This window comes from Microtus oregoni, unplaced genomic scaffold (genome assembly GCF_018167655.1).
Source record: "Microtus oregoni isolate MIOR12 unplaced genomic scaffold, Mior012 000013F_ref0000133, whole genome shotgun sequence".
NCBI lineage: Eukaryota > Metazoa > Chordata > Mammalia > Rodentia > Cricetidae > Microtus > Microtus oregoni.
Genome location: NW_024543072.1, coordinates 47,844,640 through 47,868,352, shown reverse-complemented (window position 1 = coordinate 47,868,352; position 23,713 = coordinate 47,844,640). Strand labels below are relative to the sequence as shown.

The 23,713-nt window shown below is 39.1% G+C and overlaps 1 protein-coding gene across 1 annotated transcript in view; it reads right to left on the bottom strand.

Moving 5' to 3' along the window:
• Positions 1-23,713, bottom strand: part of Hmcn1 (hemicentin 1) — a 441,231-nt gene that overhangs the window by 254,863 nt on the left and 162,655 nt on the right. The window contains exons 5-7 of the mRNA XM_041662626.1: positions 10,693-10,864; positions 8,209-8,315; positions 864-984 (exon numbers count right to left, since the gene is read on the bottom strand). Of these exons, the coding sequence (XP_041518560.1) occupies positions 864-984; positions 8,209-8,315; positions 10,693-10,864 (400 nt within the window). The remainder of the gene's footprint in view (positions 1-863; positions 985-8,208; positions 8,316-10,692; positions 10,865-23,713) is intronic.

Here is a 23,713-nt window from a genome sequence, read left to right as displayed (position 1 = left end):
ACTATTAATATTATGTGACAGTTGATTGTGTGGATTCTTTGAAAGAATTCACCTTTTTAATTCTTACTAAAACTGGAGCAATAAAGACAAGTTAACAACCATCCGAACAAAATTCTGAAGGTCACAATAGGCCTGAGCTTTGCCATAATGGGTGAATAAAGTAGGTACAAGAACAAGGTTTAAAAATCACTAAGAGTCATCTTTGAACACTAAATAATACATAGAGGCCGGGAGGTGGTGGTTCATCTCTTTAATCCCAGCATTTGGGAGGCAGAGGCAGGAGGACCTCAGTGAGTTCAAGGCCAGCCTGGTCTGCAAAGTAAGTTCCAGGATAGCCAGGACTGTTACACAAAGAAGCCTGTCTCAAAAAAACAAAAACAAACAAAAAAAATCATAGCACCTTTAATTTTTAGCAATATACGCGCTTCATCTTGACCAAGATATTTATAAATTATTAATATTAAAAATTCGCTAAGTGCTTTTCTAAATGTAGTTAAGTCTTAGAGGCAACTGGAGGGCTCACCTAAAACTCATGTTGCTAGGCCCCCACTTCTGCAGTTTTGACTGAGAAGATTATAGCAGGGCCCAGAAGTCTTCATTTAAAAAAAAAAAACAAAAACAAAAACAAAAAAACAAAACAAAACAAAAAAAAAACCCTTTGAGCTTGAGCTGCTCTCAGACTCATTCACTGGTCTTAGATCATACTTTGCAAAACATGAAGTGGGCCAAAGAAATACCACAGTCATGTTAAAGAAAGATGTTGCCCTTGTCAACAGGATTGAATGCTACAGACCTACACAGTCACACCCCAGCTGAGGCACAGCTCTTCCTTACACAGATTTAAGAGCCATGTGCATACTAACCTTGTACGGGTCTGCTGATTGTTTTTTTGAAGTCCAGCGTGGGCTTTTGGGAAAAGCCAGCTCGGAAATCAATGGTGCTGAGACCAGTGATGCGAACAGAGTGTCTTCCACTGCTGGAGGTCTAAAACGTATAAGGACAAGCCTAGTCAACAGCTGGTAACAGCGAACTCCATTGGTATGGCAAACCACAGAGTGTTTACCACTGAAGTGCCCAAGTCATGGCTCTGACTGAGGCACTCTGGCTTAACCTAGTTGTGATTCTCCACTCGGAAACGCATAGCTTGCAATTCACGTCTCATGTAGACTGCTCTAAAGTATAACTCAGGAAGTACGGCATACCTGGTAGTCAAAGTAAATTTTCAGCTGCTACTAAGTGAAGCTTAGAGTAAATCTAAATGCTCCAAGAATTTCTGGACTTCCTTGTTCTCTGTTGTCAAATGGTAGATGTTCAACAGACATTGATGAAATAAGAAACTAAAATTTCCCCAACAAAACACATTCAAGTTCAATTCTAGAAAATGTTTCCTTTTCCTTTTTTATTAATTTTAAATTAAAATATAATTACATAAAAATTTTCCCCTTTCCTTCCCTCCCTCCAACCTCTCCCACGTAGCCTCTCCCTGCTCTCTCTCAAATTTGTGGCCTCCTTTTTCTCAATCATTTATATAATAATAACATTATATGAGTTGGGCAGATTGTATTTATGTATTTAGAATATATATACTCTCCCATTTCTTTGCCTCTGTGACATCACTGCCAGACTAAGCACAAGAGCTGACAATTTCCCAGATATTAATTGTCTGGCACCCTCAGCTGGCAGCTTTCTAGCAATGGTCCCTGGGGCTGAAATATAAATGTGAGAAAGGCATGGAGCTCACACACTGGCTACTGGGGAAGAAAGATGGAGAAGTGGGAATGCTTAATATAATGCAAAAAAACACGGTGATAGGAATAAACAAAGGAAAGATGAGTTAGCCCGCTCAGCTAAAGGGATGCTGCTGCTGAATACTGGATAAAATTAAGCACTAAAGTGATGAGCATGTGCATAAATAACAAATGGTTTGGATTTAGTTCCCAGGGTAAGATACTAATACTGCTTCAGAGGATCTTTCCTGTGGACTCAGTATATCTAATTTCAATGGTTTATTTAATTTTATTGTGATATTCTAAAGGAAGCATAAAGATGACAACTTTGTGGCGTGAAGTTGGTAAAGAATTTTCCTAAATGCACAAGGTTTGCTAACTGTGGAGACAGAACTCTAATTCAGTGGCTAAATCTGGGCTTCTCACCTCAGCATGACACTGTCTTAAGAATTAGTATTTGCTTCCTGCTTAGTTTCTCTTAAAGGAGACTCATGGATCTCTTACACCAGCACCTACGTCTATCCAGATTGTTTGAGCTAAAGCCCAGGACAGGTGAAGCAAGGTCTGTGTTTGTTAAAGATGACTTGATGCAAAAAAATAAATAAATAAATAAAATAAAAAATAAAAAAAAATAAAAAAAAAACCAGACCAGTGTCCTGCAAATTGTGGATACGTAACCTTTCCTTTAAAAGACAATATGGCAAAATGAAGAAACTCCGGTCCACACCGGAGTCTATGGTTATGAATTCAAGTGAGATTACTAAGAATGAAGGAAGACCCTGAAGGGCACTAGAGCAAGGACCATGGAGAGTTCCCAGAAATGATGTAGAAAGGTCTTTATCTATCTGTTGTTTCATTGGTTGATTAATAAAGAAAACTGCTTGGCCTGATAGGTCAGAACATAAGTAGGCGGGGAAAACAAAACAGAATGCTGGGAGGAAGTGAGGCAAAAGCGATGCTGCTCCTCTCCAGGGCAGGCGTGATGGAGCAAGCTGCCGGGTCAGACATGCTGAATCTTTCCCAGTAAGACTGGTGCTGCACAGATTATTAGATATGGGTTAAAGCAAGATATGAGAGTTAGCCAGAAGAGGCTAGATATAATGGGCCAGGCAGTGTTTAAATGAATACAGTTCCCGTGTAACTATTTCAGAGCATAAGCTAGCTGGTGGCCAGGAGCCGGGCGGCAGGAGCGCAGTCCTCAGCTCCTTCTACACAGAATGGTGGGGACTTCCTCCTAGGACTTAAACTCAGATCTTCCTAGCACTCAGAGTGGATTGCAGATGACTCTACCTGGCTTAAAGGTGATGGTTTGCTAAATACCTGCGTACCTTTAAGACCCATCCAGGATGCTAACATGGCACATCCATTACAGACAGAACGCTACTCAGTAGACACTGCTCCTTCGAAAGTATCAAAGATCATAGCTAGGAGTTTAGGAAAACAATTTCTAGGTAGTCTTGGGCTGTAGCTTTTAAAGGTTGCTAATGATCCTTTATGCTAAAAGAGTCAGTAAGTGTTGATAAATTTTTCTGTTAAAAAAAAGAAACTATATTTTTGGATTTTCAAAAACATAGGTGTGTGTAGATATCAATACAGCCTCTTGAGTCCATTTGTAACTGTGTTTATAGCTGACCTCCCTGTTAGGGAACTGATCCCTGGAGAAGTCTGAGTTCCCCTCTCTCAACAGCCATTAGTTGCCTCTAGCTCTTCATCTAGGGGTAGGGCCTTGTGAACTGGAGTTGTTATTGTACATGTCTTATTTAGGCAACAATATTATCCTGTAGAAAATGCATTAGTGTGCACTGAAAAATAATATAACTATCTAAACCAAAATATTCCTTCCAGTCCTAGAATCTCAATATAGCCATGTGATATGGAATATTCTCTTCTATATTTAGGGGATTATCTAGGGACAGCTTATCCAAATTTTCTTAATGAAAACATACCCCAAGGGGATGTGTTAATTTACAAATGATTAGACTGATAATCCTAGGCTAATAGAAACATTTTTATTATCTAAATCTATTATTTAATATCGTCATAGGGAGTTTCCCTTAAGTAGAAGGAGACAAAACTTGGCCTGGGGAATTTCAGTGGTAATAGACTTATATTCTATGTAGCTATATATTAGCTACAGCTGTCTGAATGGAAAATTCATATTGCTTTTCAGAAATAAGATCCAGGATTTGTAGTTTCCATATAAATGGAAACTTGGGGACATAAAATAGCTTTCTCTCCTGTTTTTAATAAAATGTTGTGTTCTTTTCAGTTACTTCTGTTCAGAATGTTTTACCTACATCAGAGGCACGTTAAAACATTTGAATCATTCATATGATTAGACAAATATGTTGACTCATTGTCTGTGAAAAAAAGTGCCCCAAATTGCATTGGTCAAGTTGGGGATGAGATGGACAAAATGAGTAATGAAAGAAATATCTTGGTAGAGGGGACCATTTTGGGGTTAGGGAGAAACCTGGTGCCAGGGAAACTCCCAGGATCCCACAAGGGTGACCCCAGCTAAGACTCCTAGCAATAGTGGAGAGGACATCTGAACTGGCCTTCTCCTGTAATCGAATTGGTGACTACACTGATTGCCATCATAGAGCCTTCGTCCAGTAACTGACAGAAGCAGACACAGAGATCCACAGCCAAGCACTGGGCTGAGCTCCGGCAGTCCAGTTGAAGAGAGGGAGGAAGGACTGTAGGAGCAAAGCAGGGGTCAAGATCATGACTGGGAAACCCACAGAACAGCTGACCCAAACTTGCAGGGGCTCGCAGATTCTGGACCAACAGCTCGAGAGTCTGCGTGGCACTGACCTAGGCCCTCTGCATGAGGATGTCAGTTGTATATCTCGATCTGTTTGTGGGTCCCCTAGCAGTGAGATCAGGACATGGCCATGGTGCATGAGCTGACTTTTTGGAACCTATTCCGTATGCTGGGATTCCTCTCTCAGTCTTGCTGCAGGGGGAAGAGCTTGGTCCTGCCTTAACTTGATATGCCATAATTGTTTTTATGTAATAACCCAATGAGGATCTTATTATTCCAGAGTCAATGTAGATATGCCATGTTTTGTTGACTCCCATGGGAGGCCTGCCCCTTTCTGAATGGAGGAGGAGTGGTTGGGGGTAGGGGTAGATGGGAGGTGGGGGAGGGGACAGGAAGAGAAGAGGGAGGGAGCCTCGTGGTTGATATGTAAAATAAATGAAAAAAAATTTAATAAGAAAAAATGTGCCCCAAAACTTCACAGTAGAGTTTGCATGATAAAGAACAAAAGAAACGAAAAAGCCACTCCAGTAGCATTTAAAGAATGGGTACATTAATGTCCCCCATCCCAATTCATGAGCCGTAGACTGACTAAACTGCCACTTTCTTAGATACCATCAGAGTAAACTTTAATTTTTATTCATAAATATTTATATAGTTTTTGTTTGGGTACTGAGGCTTCTCTGGTGATTATACTCTAATTACAATAACTAGAGAGAAAAATCTCTACAGAAATAAATATGATATAAGAGAAAAATTAATCTAAGAGTGGTATAGACAGCCAGAAGTAAAAGATGGTATTTAAGGCCACATTTGACAAGAATTGATGAAAGTGCTGGCATCTGAGTCAAATCTTGGGGGACAGTTACAAGTCAGAATGAAAGGAACGGCATTCTAGGGAGAAGAAACTCCTAGAAGAAAAAAAAAGGAAAGAAAAAAGCAGGGTGTTGCAGTGACAGAGGATTAAAGAATCCTAACACGCAGACCTCTATGAGTTCAAGGTCAGCCCAGTCTACACAGTGAGTGCCAGGGTAGCCAGCCCTATGTAGTAAGACCATGTCTTGAAAACAAAACAAAAAGCATGAGGCACAGCCAGGTGGGAATAATGGGAGCAACTTAGAATTAAATAATTAAATTTGACTGGAGTGTCAACGTAAGTGATACAAGATAACCAGAAGAGTGGTCGAGGCCAAACCACAAGGTCTTCCAACATCTTATGGTCATAAAACATACTGTTTTTCATACTTGGACTAAGTGTTATTTGAAACATTTCAAAGTCATTATTAATTCTCCTGATAGAGCAGACATTTTCCAGATAGCACAGTGCGAAGGAGATAGCACGCAGGATACACTATCTAATCTCAGTTCTCCTCTTGAGAAAGCACACATGTAGAATGCTTGTCATTCACCAGCTGTCTAAAAGGGAGATCCAATGTCAGTAGTAATATTTATGTCAGTAGATATAAGCCTATTTTTAATCAGGTTGATACATTCTTCTAGCATTTCATATAGGAGAAAAATAATTTTATTGTCTGTAAGTTGCACTTCGAGGCTTATATTTTGCTTAACTGTAAACCAGAAATGGTGTTGAGCAGCAGAGGAGGTTCTTTGGTGAGAATCAGAATAAATTTTGGGCAATTGATAATAGATAACCATGCCTTTTTAGCATTCCCTTAATTATAGGAGACTGAGAATAGACACTTGTCTAAACAGAGGTTTCACTGCCTCGTCATCTTCTTCTCCCTCTCTCTGCTTACAGGCTAACCCTTAGAACGCCCCCGTTTTAATGATCAATTAAGTGCTCATAATGCACACTGAGCAGACAGTATGAAATGTGGCCAAAAGCCAACACTAAAAATTGACGACTGAATAAATAGACACATCAAGCACAAGACTAACTGCAGTCATGTTGGATCATTCCTCTAGGCGAGAGATTTACTAGAGGAAAAACCACTGGTAGCAATCCAAATTGTCTGGAACCAAGTTCAAATGCCCCAGAAGAAACTCCTAATAAAATGGTATCACTTGCATATATCTTTCAGTCAACAATGGACAGCTTATTGCTATGATTCAGAAAGTGGCAACAGAATACCTGACTGCCAACTTAGGGCACTGCTAGCTTAGGTCATGCTTAAGTTAAAACAATTGAGGGATACAGAGATTAGATAGATTCTCATAGCTCTTCATACCGTGGCAAAAAAAAAAAAAACCCAACCTGAGTCACAATTTGGGCACGTTGATCAAAATAACGCTATGCTTATTAAAAATACCACAGTAGAAAGACACTTCATTGCTGCCATCAAGGAATCCAACATATACTGCATGCCTACTGTGTGCAAGGAGCTGAGTAACTAGAACAGGTGTGACCATTTATGATCCATTCATTGATCTATTGCTAGGTCGTATTTACATTGCTTGTGCCTGTGTTCTCTCAACTCAAGATTGTCTATTCCCCAAATCTGTTCTACCCCTTATGGCATCCCTGCAGGGCATAGAACTCTGAGAATAAAGGAAAATCTGGCATTTTAAGGGAGTTACCCTACAAACTGTAATTTCTTACAAGGAGAAAATTAATGTACATATTCTTTGAAAATCAGAAATCTGCCTGGCATGGAAAGTCCTTGAATTCCTGTGCTGCTCCACCCAACATGCTTGTACATTCCCAGCACCTTGTAATTTGAATGGTGGTCCCGTGAAGTTCATTTTATTAGGTAGGGAAGTTGAGGTGAAGAAAGAGAAAAACATTGTTGTAGGTAGGCTCACAAGGACTATGGAGGGAAAAGTGTGCGGGAAAATACACCAAGGAGGCGAACTCTGCTAAGCCTGCTCCTATGGTGAGCATCTGCGGTGATTTTATGCCTTTCTAGTCTGAAAGCTGTTTCTGAGACGTGTTAACGCCTTGGCAGAACAACCTTTTCCTGTTCTCAGGGAAAGCCTTTCACACATAAAAACACAGACACCTGAGCTGGAAGGAGGCCAGAACATAATGAAAAGTCTGAGAAACATGGGCAATCACTCAGATTGCCCACCCCAGCCAGTTACACACATAATCCACACACAAAAAAAAAAACTCACATCTCTGATTTATAGTATCTCAAATTTTGGCTGTATGTTACTTTCTTTCCTCCATCTTAACTATATATTCCTTCAAATAATTCAAGAAAACAAATGCTTTTTTAATTAAAGAAAATAATGACTGTATATCTAATAAACAGTAGCAGCCTTGTAAGAGAAAGTGCACAATTTCTTATATATGAGCCTACTTTCATCTCCGCCCAATCCTGTAGTGTATAGAACTACCACCTTCATGTGAGAGAGGAGGACTGCAAAGAATATCAAAGTTCTGGTGGCAAGCAGTCCAGCCTGGGAATTTTGCTCAATCCCAGGCAATTCCAACCAGAGCCCACAGCCCTATTGTTCTCCACTGGCTGTACGTCTGCTGATTTTGGAAGCAAGAAATGGCTGGTACCATTAGTCCACAGATTTGGTGATAGGAAAACTGCCCAAGTATTTTAATTCTTGTTTCAGAACATCAGTGATGTTCATAGCCATCAAAACAACACTACCCAGCTCACGTGCTCAAGACCTCCCACATATAGGCTTTCATTCAAAGTGTTCTTCACGATTGCAAGAATATATAAATAAGCTATTTTATATACTCCATAAAGCATGCCAACTTAAAAATAAAATAGCAAACATACTGGGAAATAACAGTACCTTCACGGTCCACATTCCAGCTTCTGGCTCTTTGACATTCACTACTTTGGCAGAGTTATGGATATTTAACAGCTCATTCAAGCCAAATCCCTTTTTTATCAGCCTCCCTAAAAGACAAAACCAAGGTAGAAAGTGTAATTTTTCTTCCTGGTAAAGAAATCAGGCAATTTCACATAAACAAGCTTCAGAGTATCATCAGATTTCAAATAACACAGAGTTGTTTTTTTTTTACTAAATATTTGCACATATTTTTAACAGATATCTGTGTCCATAGCTCAAAATATTCTTTTATTTATATCCAAAATATAGTTAATTGTAGGCATCTGGACACTGCAACTGAAGTAACAGGTCCTCATTTGTTATGTGTCTGCTAGTAAAGTGAGAATAGCAATTGATAAACTGTCATCTATTTCTAAAGCCAGCCCAGGGCACAATTACCATGTTACTAAGACTTTACACACAGTCACCAGAGACACTGAGATTGCATAGAGGCAGAACCCGAACCAGGATACGGGTCTTTCTGGAGGTCAGTTACTAATGTGAGCACCCTGAGCGAGTCTCTGCACAAGAATAGTATAGTAACAAAATACATCTTTGTGCTGCCTCAAATTTACTCCCAATAACTACTAGTTGGGATCTAAGAAGAAAAAGAAATAGAATGGAACGAGACCCAGGTTTTCACCTCTGGCTTCCCAGTGGTCTATTTACTTGGGTATGTATTTTAAATAATCAAACGATTGACTATTGTTGTGAGCCCAGAGGATCTTTAAAGCAGTAGGAACATGACGCAAAGCGTGCAGCTTTCCGGGGCAGCATGGGAGCTATTACAGTGGGCGGAATGCGGCTGCGGAAGGCAAACACACCGCTGAGGCCAGCTCTCCACAAGCCTGGAAAAGGAGGTTTTACTTCTTTGTAAATTTCAGTGTTTTGCTAGTGTGGGTGAGGAACTCTGAGCACTATTTCATAGGCTTATCGGAATTATTTCACCTCTTAAAAGAATACTTGCTTCTATGATGCAAATAAAAATATGTTTTCCTCATTTGCCTTTGTAAATACTCACAAGTAGAGAAAAGGCACACTCTACACACCAAAGCAACCATAGAAAGAAAACCATGAGAACCAGCAGGTACACGTAGTTCAAATGCGAGGGAAGCTGAGCTTCCTTCATTTCCAGGTTTGCTTTCTTAGTGTGAGTCTCATTGTTTTCAACCAGCAGTAGAATCAGGAAAATCTCATCAGAAAATGCAAGTGAGGAAAAAAAAAAAAAAAAAAAAGAAAATGCAAGTGAGGGAAAAGTAACTTAACACTTTCATTCGCTACTAAGAATAGAATTTCTTTTGGCAGCACTGGGGATTAAGGAGAGAATCTTATACGGATTAGACGAGTGCTCCGCCACTGAAATTTAACACCAGTCTAAATTTTATGAATTAATTATTTGTGTATGTGTGTGCGATGTATGTATATGTATGTGTGTCGTATTTGTATGCATGTGATATGTATGTATGTGGGTGTGGATGTATGGGATGTATAGGCGTGTGTGTGGTGTGCATGTGAGATGTATGTGGGGGGTGTTTGTGATGTATGTGATGTGTGTGCATGTGATGTATGTCCATGTGTCTGATGTGAACACATGCACACAAATGGAGTTCAAGGCCACTTCAGGTGTCAGCCCCGGCCTTTCCCCTGGATATTTTGATGCAGGGTCTCTTGTGTTATTTGCCACCGCTGCCCATGCCCGCCCCCCTGGTTTTCAGGTGCCCTCCTCTCTGCCTCCCGTCCTGCCCTGGGAGTTCCGGGGTCGCGGTCCTGTGCTACCATACTGAGCTCATTATGCATGTTCTAAGTATTCGAACTCAAGCACATCATCCACTGAGCCATCTCTCTCGCCATTAATTTGACTTTCAGGTACTATGTTCTTTAAGATTAAACCTTTCTAGAAAACGACAGTGAAAAGTTATTTTCAGAAATCGGTATTTTAGTGATTCATTCGAAAAATTAACATAGAATGTTAAATTTTACAGAAAATTACTATAAAACATATACAAATTAAAACATTGACCTGAGGACATATTTCAGAGGTAAGGCACTAAAGAAGCATGTATCAGATCCTGGGCTCAACCTCCAGTCCCGAAATAATGATACTTAGTTTATATAATTATATATATAAAATATATATATAATAACAATTATATAAAATGTTACATAAATCACTATAATACAATATTTAAATATTTTTTTCATGTGGCTAATTTAGCTACAATAAATTTCAGGACTATAACTGTTTTAAATATGAGAAATCTTAACTTGTTAATTCTCATGTTAATTCAGAAACACTCAAGACTAATAACATTGTCTTTTCAGACATCTGCAGTCACTTACAAACGCTTTGAACTTATTTATAAAGCTAGAATTCACTGAGAAAGTGTGCAAAAAGCATCCGTCCCGGTTCTTAGTATTCAAAATTCAGCGTTTGATTCATCTCACCGAAGGGATTGCGGATTTCAATCACGGGCGAAGGACCACTCAGGGACACGGTAACTTCTTTGAGGCTGGGATCAAAGGGGATTTTCCAAGTGTTTACAGCTTGCTGCAAATGATCGGTGGATAAGAGGTGAACCTTGGAGGCCTGCACTGCTTCTTCCACCCACTTCAGCACCTAGGAGAGGAGAGGAAAGGCGTGAATGGCGGCCTGAGACAATTGTGGGTTACCCTACCTGGGGCTCAGGACCTGGCTCAGTGAAGCGAGTTCTTCCTGCGCATGCTTGAGGCTTAGCTTAAAAATTCGTCTTAACAAAGATGCTCAGGCCTCTACCTCAGTGTGCTGTCCTCCCAAAACAAAACGCTAGTTTAACCTGCATTCCAGTGCCACGATTTCCATCTTGCATTAGTATTGACAGCTAAACTTCAGGGTTAAACACCATGACGAAGCAACCATAAGGGCGTTATGAATATTCCTCTGAATGTGAAGAGAAACGAGGATAACCTGTTTTTTAAAAAGGACTGATTTGTTCAGGATTTTATTCATGCTAGGCACAGTTTGAAAACTACACCACGCCGGGCGATGGTGGCGCACGCCTTTAATCCCAGCACTCGGGAGGCAGAGGCAGGCGGATCCCTGTGAGTTCGAGACCAGCCTGGTCTACAGAGATACTTCCAGGACAGGCTCCAAAGCCACAGAGAAACCCTGTCTCGAAAAACCAAAAAAAAAAAAAAAAAAAATGAAAACTACACCACTGCAGCGGATTGCCAAATGGAATTTGGGCAGCCTTACTGTTGTAAACAGTATTAAAGTGGCCTCAGAGGGTCCTACAAGTCTACTTTAGGGAAAACAGTTGTCAACAAGACAGCCCTTTCTTATGGTAAATGAACAAATGCCCCAGCTAATGAAGAAGCTAACCAACACATTTAAAAAGGACAGAAAAATATTTCAGCTTCAAATCAATTCAAGGAGAACACAGAAAAGTAGGCCTTTATAAATATGATACAAAATTAAACGAAAAAGGTGTGAACATGGCAAACATCAACTTCATAGCATTTTTTACAACAACAAGCATAGCCCCCCAGTAGACAAATGCTGTGGGCTTAGCTGGGTACTGATTAACCAATCCTAATTCGATCAGTTCTCAGCCACGGTCATGTTTGTCTACATCACATCAGTGTCTGACATACCCCTTGGTGTCTTAGACCTCCTTGTAATGAGGCACAAGACTAAAGAGAACTGACTCCTAAGCAAAGATAAAGCACCGGAAGTTTTTAAAAACATTTCTTATATTTCAGTGCAAGTAGTCGTGAACTAATCAAGCATCGATATTGAACACTTTTTATTTCCTATAACATCCTTTTCATTTTCCTTGTTTTTCCCCTAAAAATATTTTTAAAAAGGAAAGACATATTAGTATAATTAGCAATGTGAGAGAGTTATGTTCATTCTAAAAAAAAAAATGTATGCTGTCTAAAGTTCTCTCCTGGGTATTTTGTATTGGTAGACTTAATTTGATTCAACATTTAGTAAAGCTCTTCTCTGCATTAGTAACTACTGAATTTTTTGATTTTATTAAAAATCATCTATTTTCCAGGTTCTGGCTATTACAAACAATGCTGCCATGAACATAGTTGAGCATATACTTTTGTTGTATGATAGGGCTTCTCTTGGGTATATTCCCAAGAGTGGTATTGCTGGGTCCAGGGGTAGGTTGATCCCGAATTTCCTGAGAAACTACCACACTGCTTTCAAAAGTGGTTGCACAAGTTTGCATTCCCACCAGCAATGAATGAGTGTACCCCTTTCTCCACAACCTCTCCAGCAAAGGCTATCATTGGTGTTTTTTATTTTAGCCATTCTGACAGGTGTAAGATGGTATCTTAAAGTTGTCTTGATTAGCATTTCCCTGATTGCTAAGGAAGTCAAGCATGACCTTAAGTGTCTTTTGGCCATTTGAACTTCTTCTGTTGAGAATTCTCTGTTCAGCTCAGTGCCCCATTTTATAGTTGGGTTTGGATGAAAAAAGTATGGAATATATACATATTAGAGTACTACTCAGCAGTAAAAAACAAGGACTTCTTGAATTTTGCATACAAATGGATGGAAATGGAAAACACTATCCTGAGTAAGGTAAGCCAGACCCAAAAAGAGGAACATGGAATGTACTCACTCATATTTGGTTTCTAGCCATAAATAAAGGACATTGAGCCTATAATTAGTGATCCTAGAGAAGCTAAATAAGGAGAACCCAAAGGAAAACATATAGGCATCCTCCTGAATATTAACCTTCATCAGGCGATGAAAGGAGACAGAGACAGAGACCCACATTGGAGCACCGGACAGAAATCTCAAGGTCCAAATCAGGAGCAGAAGGAGAAAGAGCACGAGCAAGGAACTCAGGACCGCGAGGGGTGCACCCACACACTGAGACAATGGGGATGTTCTATTGGGAACTCACCAAGGCCAGCTGGCCCGGGTCTGAAAAAGCCTGGGATAAAACCGGACTCCCTGAACATAGCGGACAATGAGGACTACTGAGAACTCAAGAACAATGGCACTGGGTTTTGATCCTACTGCACGTACTGGCTTTGTGGGAGCCTAGGCAATTTGGATGCTCACCTTACTAGACCTGGATGGAGGTGGGTGGTCCTTGGACTTCCCACAGGGCAGGGAACCCTGATTGTTCTTTGGGCTGACGAGGGAGGGGAACTTGATTGGGGGAAGGGGAGGGAAATGGGAGGCGGTGGCGGGGAAGAGACAGAAATCTTTAATAAATAAATAAAAATGAAAAAAAAAGAAAAGAAAACCTGCTACAGTTGGCAAGATGCAAAAGTAAAAAAAAAAATCATCTATTTTTCACACATACTCATGCCACAGCTCCAGAATTAAAAATCACGTATGTTTTTGTGTGTATCTAAAACTAGGTGGTGTGTGATACAAATATTATAGGTGGCCTGTATATTAATTGTAAAGAGATTGGCTATAACCAATATAATGATAAAAATTATGTCTTTTGTTTGTTGCAGTAATGTCTCAGATATTCCAGCCTGCATTGAACTCACTATAGAATTAAGACTTGCTATACCTCCTGATCATTCTGTTTCCTCTTGCAAAATGATAGGATTATGAACATGCCGTTTCCACTGCCAGCGTGATGCTTTTCTTAAATAAGAGGATGCAGGAGGAGACAAGGTATGCGTGCTGAAATGCGGAAGCCCCAGCACACTACTCCCAAATAGCTGACACTAAAATATTAGCTTGCTCTTCTCCCAAATAAATATTCTTTCCTTCCTCTGGTTACGATTCAATAAAAATGCCATAGGCAAATAAAACAATCTATGAAAGACATGTGGTTTCAATAAATAAAGAAAAAAGGCAAGTTCATACTAGGTAGCAGGAAGGGTATGAGCAAATGTACAAAAATACGACAGATAGACTAGCACAGGAGTGACTCCATCTAGGGCAATGTTCAAATACACGATCAGCTGAAGAATCCGAAGCAGCACATGCCAGAGATGCTGCAGATCCGTGATCATTGCAATACTGTTCACTGTAGCTCAGATGAACAGAAAAAGAAAATGCATACCTAATGGAGTTTTATTCAGGAGTAAAACAACTAAAATTATGCTGTTTTCAAGAAAATAGATGGAACTAGAAGATCATCGTGTAATGTAAATCAGCCAAATTTAAAGACAAATATCACATGCTTACATATGTGCTAGTTATATATACTGTATACACACACGCGTGTATGCAAACACACTCTCTCTCTCACACACACTGCATGAAAATGGAAGGTCTAAGCAGTTGATGAATAAAAATAGATGGAAATGAGAAGAAAGGATAATGAAGGAAGGAGTGACAAATACTGAATGCTTTTCCATATGTAGACTCTAGTTTTACATACACACACATTCATGTGTATATGATAGAAAAGCAGAAAGAAGCCTATAAGGGGCATAAAAAGACAAATAAGAGAGGAAATGGAAGAAATAGGAAGACCATGAATGAGAATTTGTGAACCAAGTGCAATTATATATGTGTGTCCATGCATATGTGTGTGTTTGTATATGCATGCATATACACCGCTGAAACAGTTCATTTGTTCACTTAATAAAAGTGTAAAAGAACTGGAAGATCTGTCCCCATTACCCATCTGGGAAGCATGGGCAGCAGATAGCCCCTCCTATTCATCTATACCTGTGGCAGGTGGGAGAGCGTCATCCCTGACCCCCACCAGCTGCAACACTCAGGAGAGCAGGCCCTGCAACCTCACCTGTGCAGCACAATAGAGCCAACCCTGTTAGCCCAGGTGTGGGAGAGACAGCCCCGAAGTTGTGACCATGAGAGAACCGTCACCATTTCCCACCTGGTAAACCAACCCTACAGCTGCCAAGGCCCAGACCCAGAGCTATGACTTGGCCTTTGTCATCAACTCCATCTATGATCTGCTGGAACACATAAAGAAACCTGACCCACAGACCCAATGCTGCAGGATCTCCACAACATAGGGTGGCAGTGGGATGTCCAGGAAGAATTCTAGTGGGTGCCCGACATCTTTCTGTAGTGGAGAGCAGAGGCCTTCAACCAGACTAATGACTCTTTGCAATAAACACTTGCAAGTAGAGATGCATAAACAAGGGGGTGTGCGGCGTGACTTTTGGGTTGCACTGCAGCTTCCATTATGAGATTTACAAATTCTTCTCTATTTTTATTTTTTCCATTTTATTTTCCTCCTTTTTTTCTCTTGAATTTTGTTTTGTTTGGGGGTGGGTTTCAGTGGCAGAGGAGAGATTAGAGGAAGAGTGAATGAATGGGATCAAGATCCATGATGTGAAAGTCACATCGAAGAAACAAATAAATAAAAAGGATGGACAAAAATGTAAAAGAACAGTGACATTGGAAGCCCCTCATAAATATGTGTTCATAAGTTGAGCTAAGACCTTTGGATTTCTTCACAAAGCTCCTCTTGAGGAGTGAAAATGGCATATTTCAGAGGAAATTTTGTCATGCTATCATAAATGAATTCAAAAGAACATGTGTTCCATAAATCAAATAATATATTTCCTTCATGTTTAACCTCATAAAGCACCTGTATTTTTAAATGAAATTATAAATATAACACAAGTTTTCAAAGAAGCAAATGCTGCTATATTAAGAGTCTTTAGCAATCTTTCATAACTGAAAATGAAGGTAGGACTGGGTCTGTTCATCAATCTCCCCACACGACCACAGAAACCAGGCCAATTATAACTAATATTTGACATATCTAAAACAGATGAGGTAATAATCAGTGTTGACATTTTTATGAAAAGGGCCGTGAAGATTTGCTTTGCTCCAGCAAACACAAAGGACTGATTTACTGTCTTGGAAAGCAATCAATAAATTTAAGCAATAATAAAAACCTACCTACAGTCTAACAAGGGAAAAAGATGGGCAAACCATCAGAACATCTATGCCACAGGAAAGACCAGCATGATCACGCCTGGTTTTCAACTGAAAAGTGGAATAGGCTTAGGAAGCAAGTACCACTAAAAGTCTATCACATCCAACAAGGATGCAGGAAAAGGAGGAGTGCTGGGGAGATTGTAAGTCAGTTTAGTCTCTATAAATAGCTTTTAAATATATACCATGAGTAGATATAATATATATAATATGCATAGCAATTCTTTTTTTAAAATCCTAAAACATAGAACCACCATATGATCTAATGACCATATGGCCTACTCGTAGGTATATAGCTGAAGTAAATATAAATAAGCATATCTCAGGGATTCCTGGACATCTATACTCATTGTACCGCTGGTCATCATCACCATGCTCTATAACAAGCCTATATACCATTTAGAAAATAGATAGATAAAGACAATGTGGTACTTATGCACACTGGAATCTTCTTCAGCTGAAAGAAAATTGTTATTGACAAGGAAATGTTTAAAACTTGAGAACATTATACCAAGTGAAATCATAAATACATATAATCTAGATTTTAAAAGAAAAAGTCTTCAAGACATGGAAGTAAAAGGGGACTATTTGGGTGGGAGGAAGGACCTAATGGGAGGGTGAAATGAGAGAGGATAATAGGGGAAATGACAGACAAGTGACATGTATTAATTCTCATATGAAAAATCAGAGTTAAGGGATATTCACATAAGACATTCTATCAGAATCAGTATCATCGAGAAGGGGAGATCAGTGGGAGGAGAGTAGGGATAAGAGATGGTGTTAGCATGGTGAATGAGACAGTGTCAGAATGAAACCCTTTTCTTATACCCTAAGTTTAAGAAATATTTTTAAAGAAGTACAAAACAAAACCAAAAAAATTCACAGCATCTCAAGATTAATGATGAAGTAATCCCATTAAGTAGAAACAGAAGTAAAGTCATTTTTATGCATATCCCCCAATAGGTTAACAGTTTATCTCCGTATGCTTCCACAAATATATCTATCTTTGGAATACAATGTAGTGAGATTAGACATTACTGGAGACATATCAGAGTCCTACGTATTCTTTGGAAAATGGTGGCCTTTCTAAAGCAGAAGCATTTTCCTAGGGAAAGTATGCTCAGATGCTGTAGAACATAATCGGGTATCAGACACATTTAATATCACTTCCAATTCATCAACGAAACATTTATGGGATTTTCACAAAGACATTATCCTGTATCATATCAATATTTGTTGAGAAAGACATATTGCAGACTCTATCAGGAGCCTCAAACCACTCCATTATCCGCCCCTAAGAAAAACCTAATTGAGAACAGATGTGATTCATTTTATGAGCAACTACAGATACTATCAACATGTGAACAAAAATACATCAATGCGAGCTACAGAATGCGCCCTGGAGTTTCTGGCATCTCAGATTGCCAGATATAAGAGGGAGAACCTCACTAATTCTCTGACAATGGGTAACATTCTCATGAGATTGAGAATGATCTACTATAACGACAAAAGAGATAAAACTAGAATAAAGTGATAGCCTTTGGATTGTGCATTGCTATCATCACAACGCTTTCTCAAGCCACTAGGGAACCACTGAGAGCACTTGAAAGGTTTTAATGCAAAAAAGAAATAGCTAAAAAGTTAAGGTTAGCTATTTCTAATAATTTATATGTACAAAGGACCTTGGAGATGAACCAATGAATCCAGCGCCTTAATTTAATAGATGAGAAAAATCATATCTAAAGTGAGTTCTTGTATTGTTTTCATCTACTCAGACTCATTCTGGCTCAACAGCTACATTGTTATTTAAACTCCTTGTGTGCATGAAGATGCTTTTGCATTTCAGAGATTTTTACAGCTTAGACAAGGATCCTACTTCTGCCTAAGTTCAACACATTTAGTTAACTCTGGAACAAGGCCCTGCTGTTTGAAAGTGACTTGTGTTGCTATGTGTGATGAAATATAAAGCAGGAATGAATTTTTGAGAACATATTGGTGAGCAGAACTTCAGTAGCTTTGCTCGAAATGTGTCCTGGTTTGATGTTCGATACTGTGATAGGACAATGACAAGAGGCAGCATATTGGAGGAAAGGATTTATTAGGCTCTACTAGGTCTCAGCTCATCATGGACATGAAGTCAGAATAGGAACTCAAAGTCAGAGACCATAGAGGAATGCTGTTTTCTGGCCAGCTCACTTTAGTCTCATGCTTAGCTTGCTTTCTTATCCAGCCCAGGATCACTTGCCTAGGGCTGGTGCTGCCCACAGTGGGCTGAACCCTCCTGTATCAATTAATAATCAACACAATCCCCAAGAGACGTGTTCACAGGTCAGTCTGATCTAGGGAATTTTTTGGAGACCCTTGGTGGAATACCACTAGTTAGTACCAAGTATATCTGCAGCTATTACATGCAGATACCCCCAAGAGCTTTACACTCATTGTCCCAAAAGGCCATGGGCATAAATTCCACGCACAATTATCTCTATTTTACAGATGAATAAGCATAAGTTACACATGTCAAAGTTTGTAAGTCACGTAATTAGAAACAAAGTAACACATCCCGTTTGGCCCCAATGTTCTTACCTTCCCTATTCTGTTCTTAAAACAGTGGTGCTCAAGAGAGAATCAGAAAGAAGGGGAGGAGGAGGAAAACAGCTAATGAAAATGAAAAATTGGTGCAAATGTCTTGAAACAAATGCCACGCAGAATATAATAACTTAATTGGTGTATATTTTGATCACATTTTAACAGTAAATAGGCAAGACTTGAACAACTTAAAAATATTAAAGCCTTCATATCAATATTGTGCTTAGTGTAAGAAAGACTAAGAAAGTCTAAGAGTATAATTTTGTTGATATTCTATACTGCAGTGTTGGTGGGCTTCACTGGCCCACCTCTGATCTACCTAAGAGAGATATGCTTTTCTGAGTAACCAAGAGATTCCTTTGATCTGGGTTCAAGTGAATTATTGTCTCTAGTATACCATTGAGTATATGATCAGAATTTTCTTAGAAGCCACTAAGCAGCTAATCAAAATTCATGTGAAAACTCAATGTGTGGAGCGGCAATCACAAAGAGGGACCCGAGTGCAGTTAGAGGGACTGAGTTCATATCCTAAAACCTAAGACCATCATGTTCTGCTTGCATTCCACTCCACCAGGAACTTGGGGTGGGGGAGGAAGTGTATGTCATCCTCTGAACACACCTTTCAGAGACTGCTGCATAATGGCTCAGAGCTGAACTTTGGAGTAGGGTTCCTTTTGTTCTGACTCTAGGAAACTTTCAGATTATGATTTGCCCTGCAAGTACACATGCCCATAGACAGCTAATGCACTGTCAGTGTCCCCAGGAATGCCTAGACGCATACTATACAAGAACAATGCTCGGGCTTTATACAACACTGCTGAGAGTTTGGTTAATTTGTGCCTACTTCTGAGAATGTGGTCTCCAAGAAAGATTTAAAAAAAATTCAATGTCAGGTTGAGACCTCAGTAAGTCCATCAAAAAAATGTTATGTATTTAGGTCTTTTGTGGGGATCTATTACAATCAATACCAAATTATATTATCCTTCATGTATTGAGCTCCCATTCAAATTGGAAAATTTTTACAATGAGTTTCACTGACAGTAAGTGCCATGAACATAGTTGGCAAATCAGTGCAAATAGTGTTAGGCAAAATAAATAATTTATGGATTGGAGAGATGGATAGATACATAGATACATAGAGGCACATGCTGCTAAGGCTGGTTACTTAAGTTGGATTCCCTATAAGCCACATAAGGAAAAGAGAGAGAGAAAACGATAGGGAAGAGAAAGGAGAGAGAGGAGGAGGAGGGGGAGGGACGGAAGGGTGGGAATAGAATATTGTAAAAAAGTTTTATAGTACGACTAAAATTTTATCCAGTTCACAAACCTAGAGCAAGATTGTTAATCTGAAAGGTGTGATGTTTAGTTTTAATTGTCAGCATGGCACGAACTAGAATTACCTGGAAATTATCTCAGTGAGGGATTGATTATGTAGATCAGGTTGGCCTCTGGGCACATCTTTGGGGTGATTAATTGTCTTCATTACATTAATTGATGTGGAAAGACCCAGCCAAGTATGGACAGCATTGTTCCCTGAGCTTGGGTCATGGACTGTGTAAAGTGGAGAAGGTGAACTAGTAGGTAACCATGCATGCAAACAGTTCTCTCTGCTGTTGGCTGGGAGTGGGATCTGACTGTTTGAAGTTCCTGACACTTTCACTTTCTTCCCAAAGCTGCTATATTGGGGTGGTGGGGGCAGGGAGGGTCAGGGAGTTACATCATGGCAACAGAAACGAAGAGAGGACAGAGGCGTTGAAAACTCTATGTGTTGGTTGGAAACTCGGGTCATACAAGAACTCAGGATGTGTACCTCGCTTGGGAATTCACTTGGGTGAATTTCACGACGCTTGAATCATATCTCAATAAATTCTTTTTCTTTTAAACATGGACTCAGTAGGGACTCTGGAGATGACTTCAACTCAGTGAGCAACTGAATCTTATGTAAAGCTGCCATACTTCCTGCATGACGAAACCACACTAACGGGCGGCAGCTGACAAAACAGAAGTGCACTTCAGACATGCTTGCGGAGTGAAGCCATTCCCACCAGCTATGTTTAAAGGATCGCAGCATATTTCACTAATTTATCTTCATAAAATTCTTGTGTCACAGTTTTAACAAGCTAGAGATGATAAAGGAAACTTAGCTTGCCAGAAAATAGTTTATTTAAAATAATAAAATACAGAAAATTGACTTTATCATATAGTTCTGCCATTAAATCATTTTGTTTAAAGTAGGCAAACGTCAGAGTTCAGCCATCCTATTTTCACTCTTACTGATTTTCAAAGGAAAATTATTTTTAAATACATAATTAGATACATTTATATACATACAGATAGATGTGTGTATATGTCTGCATGCACACATGAATTCATACAACATATATATACAACTAGGATCCTTACTGAATACCCTTAAGGAAGGTAGAAATTCAGGCTCTTTGTGAATAAGAAATTATCCAAATAAATAAATACTCAAGCTCTTTATAAGTAATAAGTAGGGAAAATATTTGAGGATTATTGAAGTTACAGCAGATTCTCTATAAGTAATAAGTAGGGAAAATATTTGAGGATTATTGAAGTTACAGCAGATTCTTTGCCCAGGCTCTTTCTATTTCACCTTCTTTGTTCATCTATACACACACACACACACACACACACACACACACACACACACACAATGCATAGAAACACACAAAAGGCCATGCCATGTCAATTACTAACCTGGAGCCCATGCATGACTTCAGAGGCAACTGTAAACTTTCTGAAATAGCATGCAGAACTATACATATATGTGACAGAAAAACAGCTTATAATTGATCCAGACAGATAGGAAGGGATGTTTAAGAATAATTTACAGATGTATAGCTCTTCTCCAGTGCCATGTATTACATAACCAAACTTAACTTTGTATTTTTAAAGTATCTAAATACCTTATGTAAAATAGGTAAATATAGTGTGAAATCACTTGGCAAAGGAATTTCTCTTCAAATAAATGGGTACAAGTCCCTGTTAACTGACTACTTACAGTCACTGATAGAGAGAGATGACTATGAGTTAAAGAAAAAGCAAACTGTTAAAATAAATGGTAATTTATAATAACCCAGAAAAGCAGATATTCATGTACTCTGATCTGCTCTGTCTACTCCTCAACTATCACTGGAAGGAAACTCATGGTCTGAATATCAACTGCATGCTCTTCAACTGAATGACTGGTCCTTGACTGGTGGTGCTAAGAAGGAATCTTTGGAGATGAAGCCTATCTAGAAAAAGTTATCTATTGAGAACATGCCTTTGAAGGTATTCCCTGATTCTCTGTCTTTTCCTTTCTATATACTCTCCTTTGTGTATTTCCCTCTTCTTTTCCCACAGCCACCTCTCTCTTGCTTCCCTTTCTCCTTCCTTCCCTCACCCCCTCTCTTTTTCCTCCCCCACCCTTCCCTTCCCATCTTTCCCCCTCCTTCCTTCCTCCACCTTTCTCTCTATATCCTTTCCCCTCCATCCTTCCCAGCTAGTATCTCTCCATTCATCCCTCCTGCTTCTCCCTTCCCCCATACCGTTCCCATTCCTTCCAGCATTCATCCCTCTCTCTCCTATTCCCACTCCTCTCCCTCTCCTTTTTAACCTCTAAACAGAAAGACGTTCTTCATCATCCCAAGCTCATGGAGCCAGGCAATTAAAGACCCAGCCCTCTGAACCTGTGAGTAAATTAAAAACTTGCTCTTTTGACTTGTTCTTTTAGACAATTTGCTCATCAGTATGCAAAGGTTACTGACACAGAAACTACAATAAAATATTGCCTTGCTCATGCTTGATATTGTAGAAATCTAAATGGTCCTTTACAGCATGTATCTAATAAATTTTAGCAAGATCTTTCCCAAATACCTCAAAATGCAGATTTCATTCCCAAGAACATTTAAAATCTGCTTCTTAACTTTAGAAAGTAAATTCAACCAAACAGATCTAGTTGGAAGGAAAATTCATTCTTTGGAAGAAGGTATAAATGTGTTGACCTCAAAAGACTAGTCATGTTACTGAGGGATCGTTACTGAATCAGGACACTTACTTCTCACTGGGCTCTAGAATCAAAGCCATAAGTGGGCTATTGTTTTGATGACTATCCCTTCAATAGCACTTACATATCAGGTTCTAGTCTCAGAATGTGATAAATTGTAACTCAATTTTTTTATGCCCTGAAAGTTTGGTGCTTCCATTTTCAGGAACACATTTTTAATATGATTTCAAAGCAGCATAGTAAAGTTATGCACTTAACAAAGATAATAGTTCTCTGTGCACCCATTGTGCTTTATTTCTACCTTTGAAAGAAATCTTAGATTCTAGCAGGAAAGGAAGAAAATGAAGAGAGAAAAAGAAAGGGTGGGAGGAAAGAAAGCCAATTATTGGGTTTTGAGGTACAAACGGATTATTCTCAGGAAAGAAAACAAATTATTGGGCTTTGAACTACAAACGATTAGTCTTAGAAATTTAAAGATGATGCAACAAAATTAGCATAATTTTGTTTATGCAATTTTCCAATTATCTCTACTTAAGATGTAAATTCACTTTGTTCTTATGTGTTTACTGAGTTCAGAAACAAGATAGAGGAAATTATTTAGGTGCATTAAACACTTAATAGAATTTCATTGATTAAATCAAATTCACAGCGGAAGTGCTCTTATTAGTGAGATGGAAATTCTAATTAGTCAATAGACTAGAATTCTTTCATCGCTAATTAAAACCACACAAGACTAAAGAGACCCCACTCTGTTGATTGAGGCTCCCTCATCTTAGACAGAGCTTGATTGGCACTACAAACATCTGATCTAAAGGTCCCAAGCTTTCAGCTGATGTGAATACACTCTGACTAACATAATCTTCAGAATATTTTTGCATACATAAGTCACAGGAGAATTTCACTGTTATGTAGATACTTCACATTAAAAATTATACTTTCGTATGCCTCTGTTCTGACGTGTATTGACTTTTAAAGAGAAA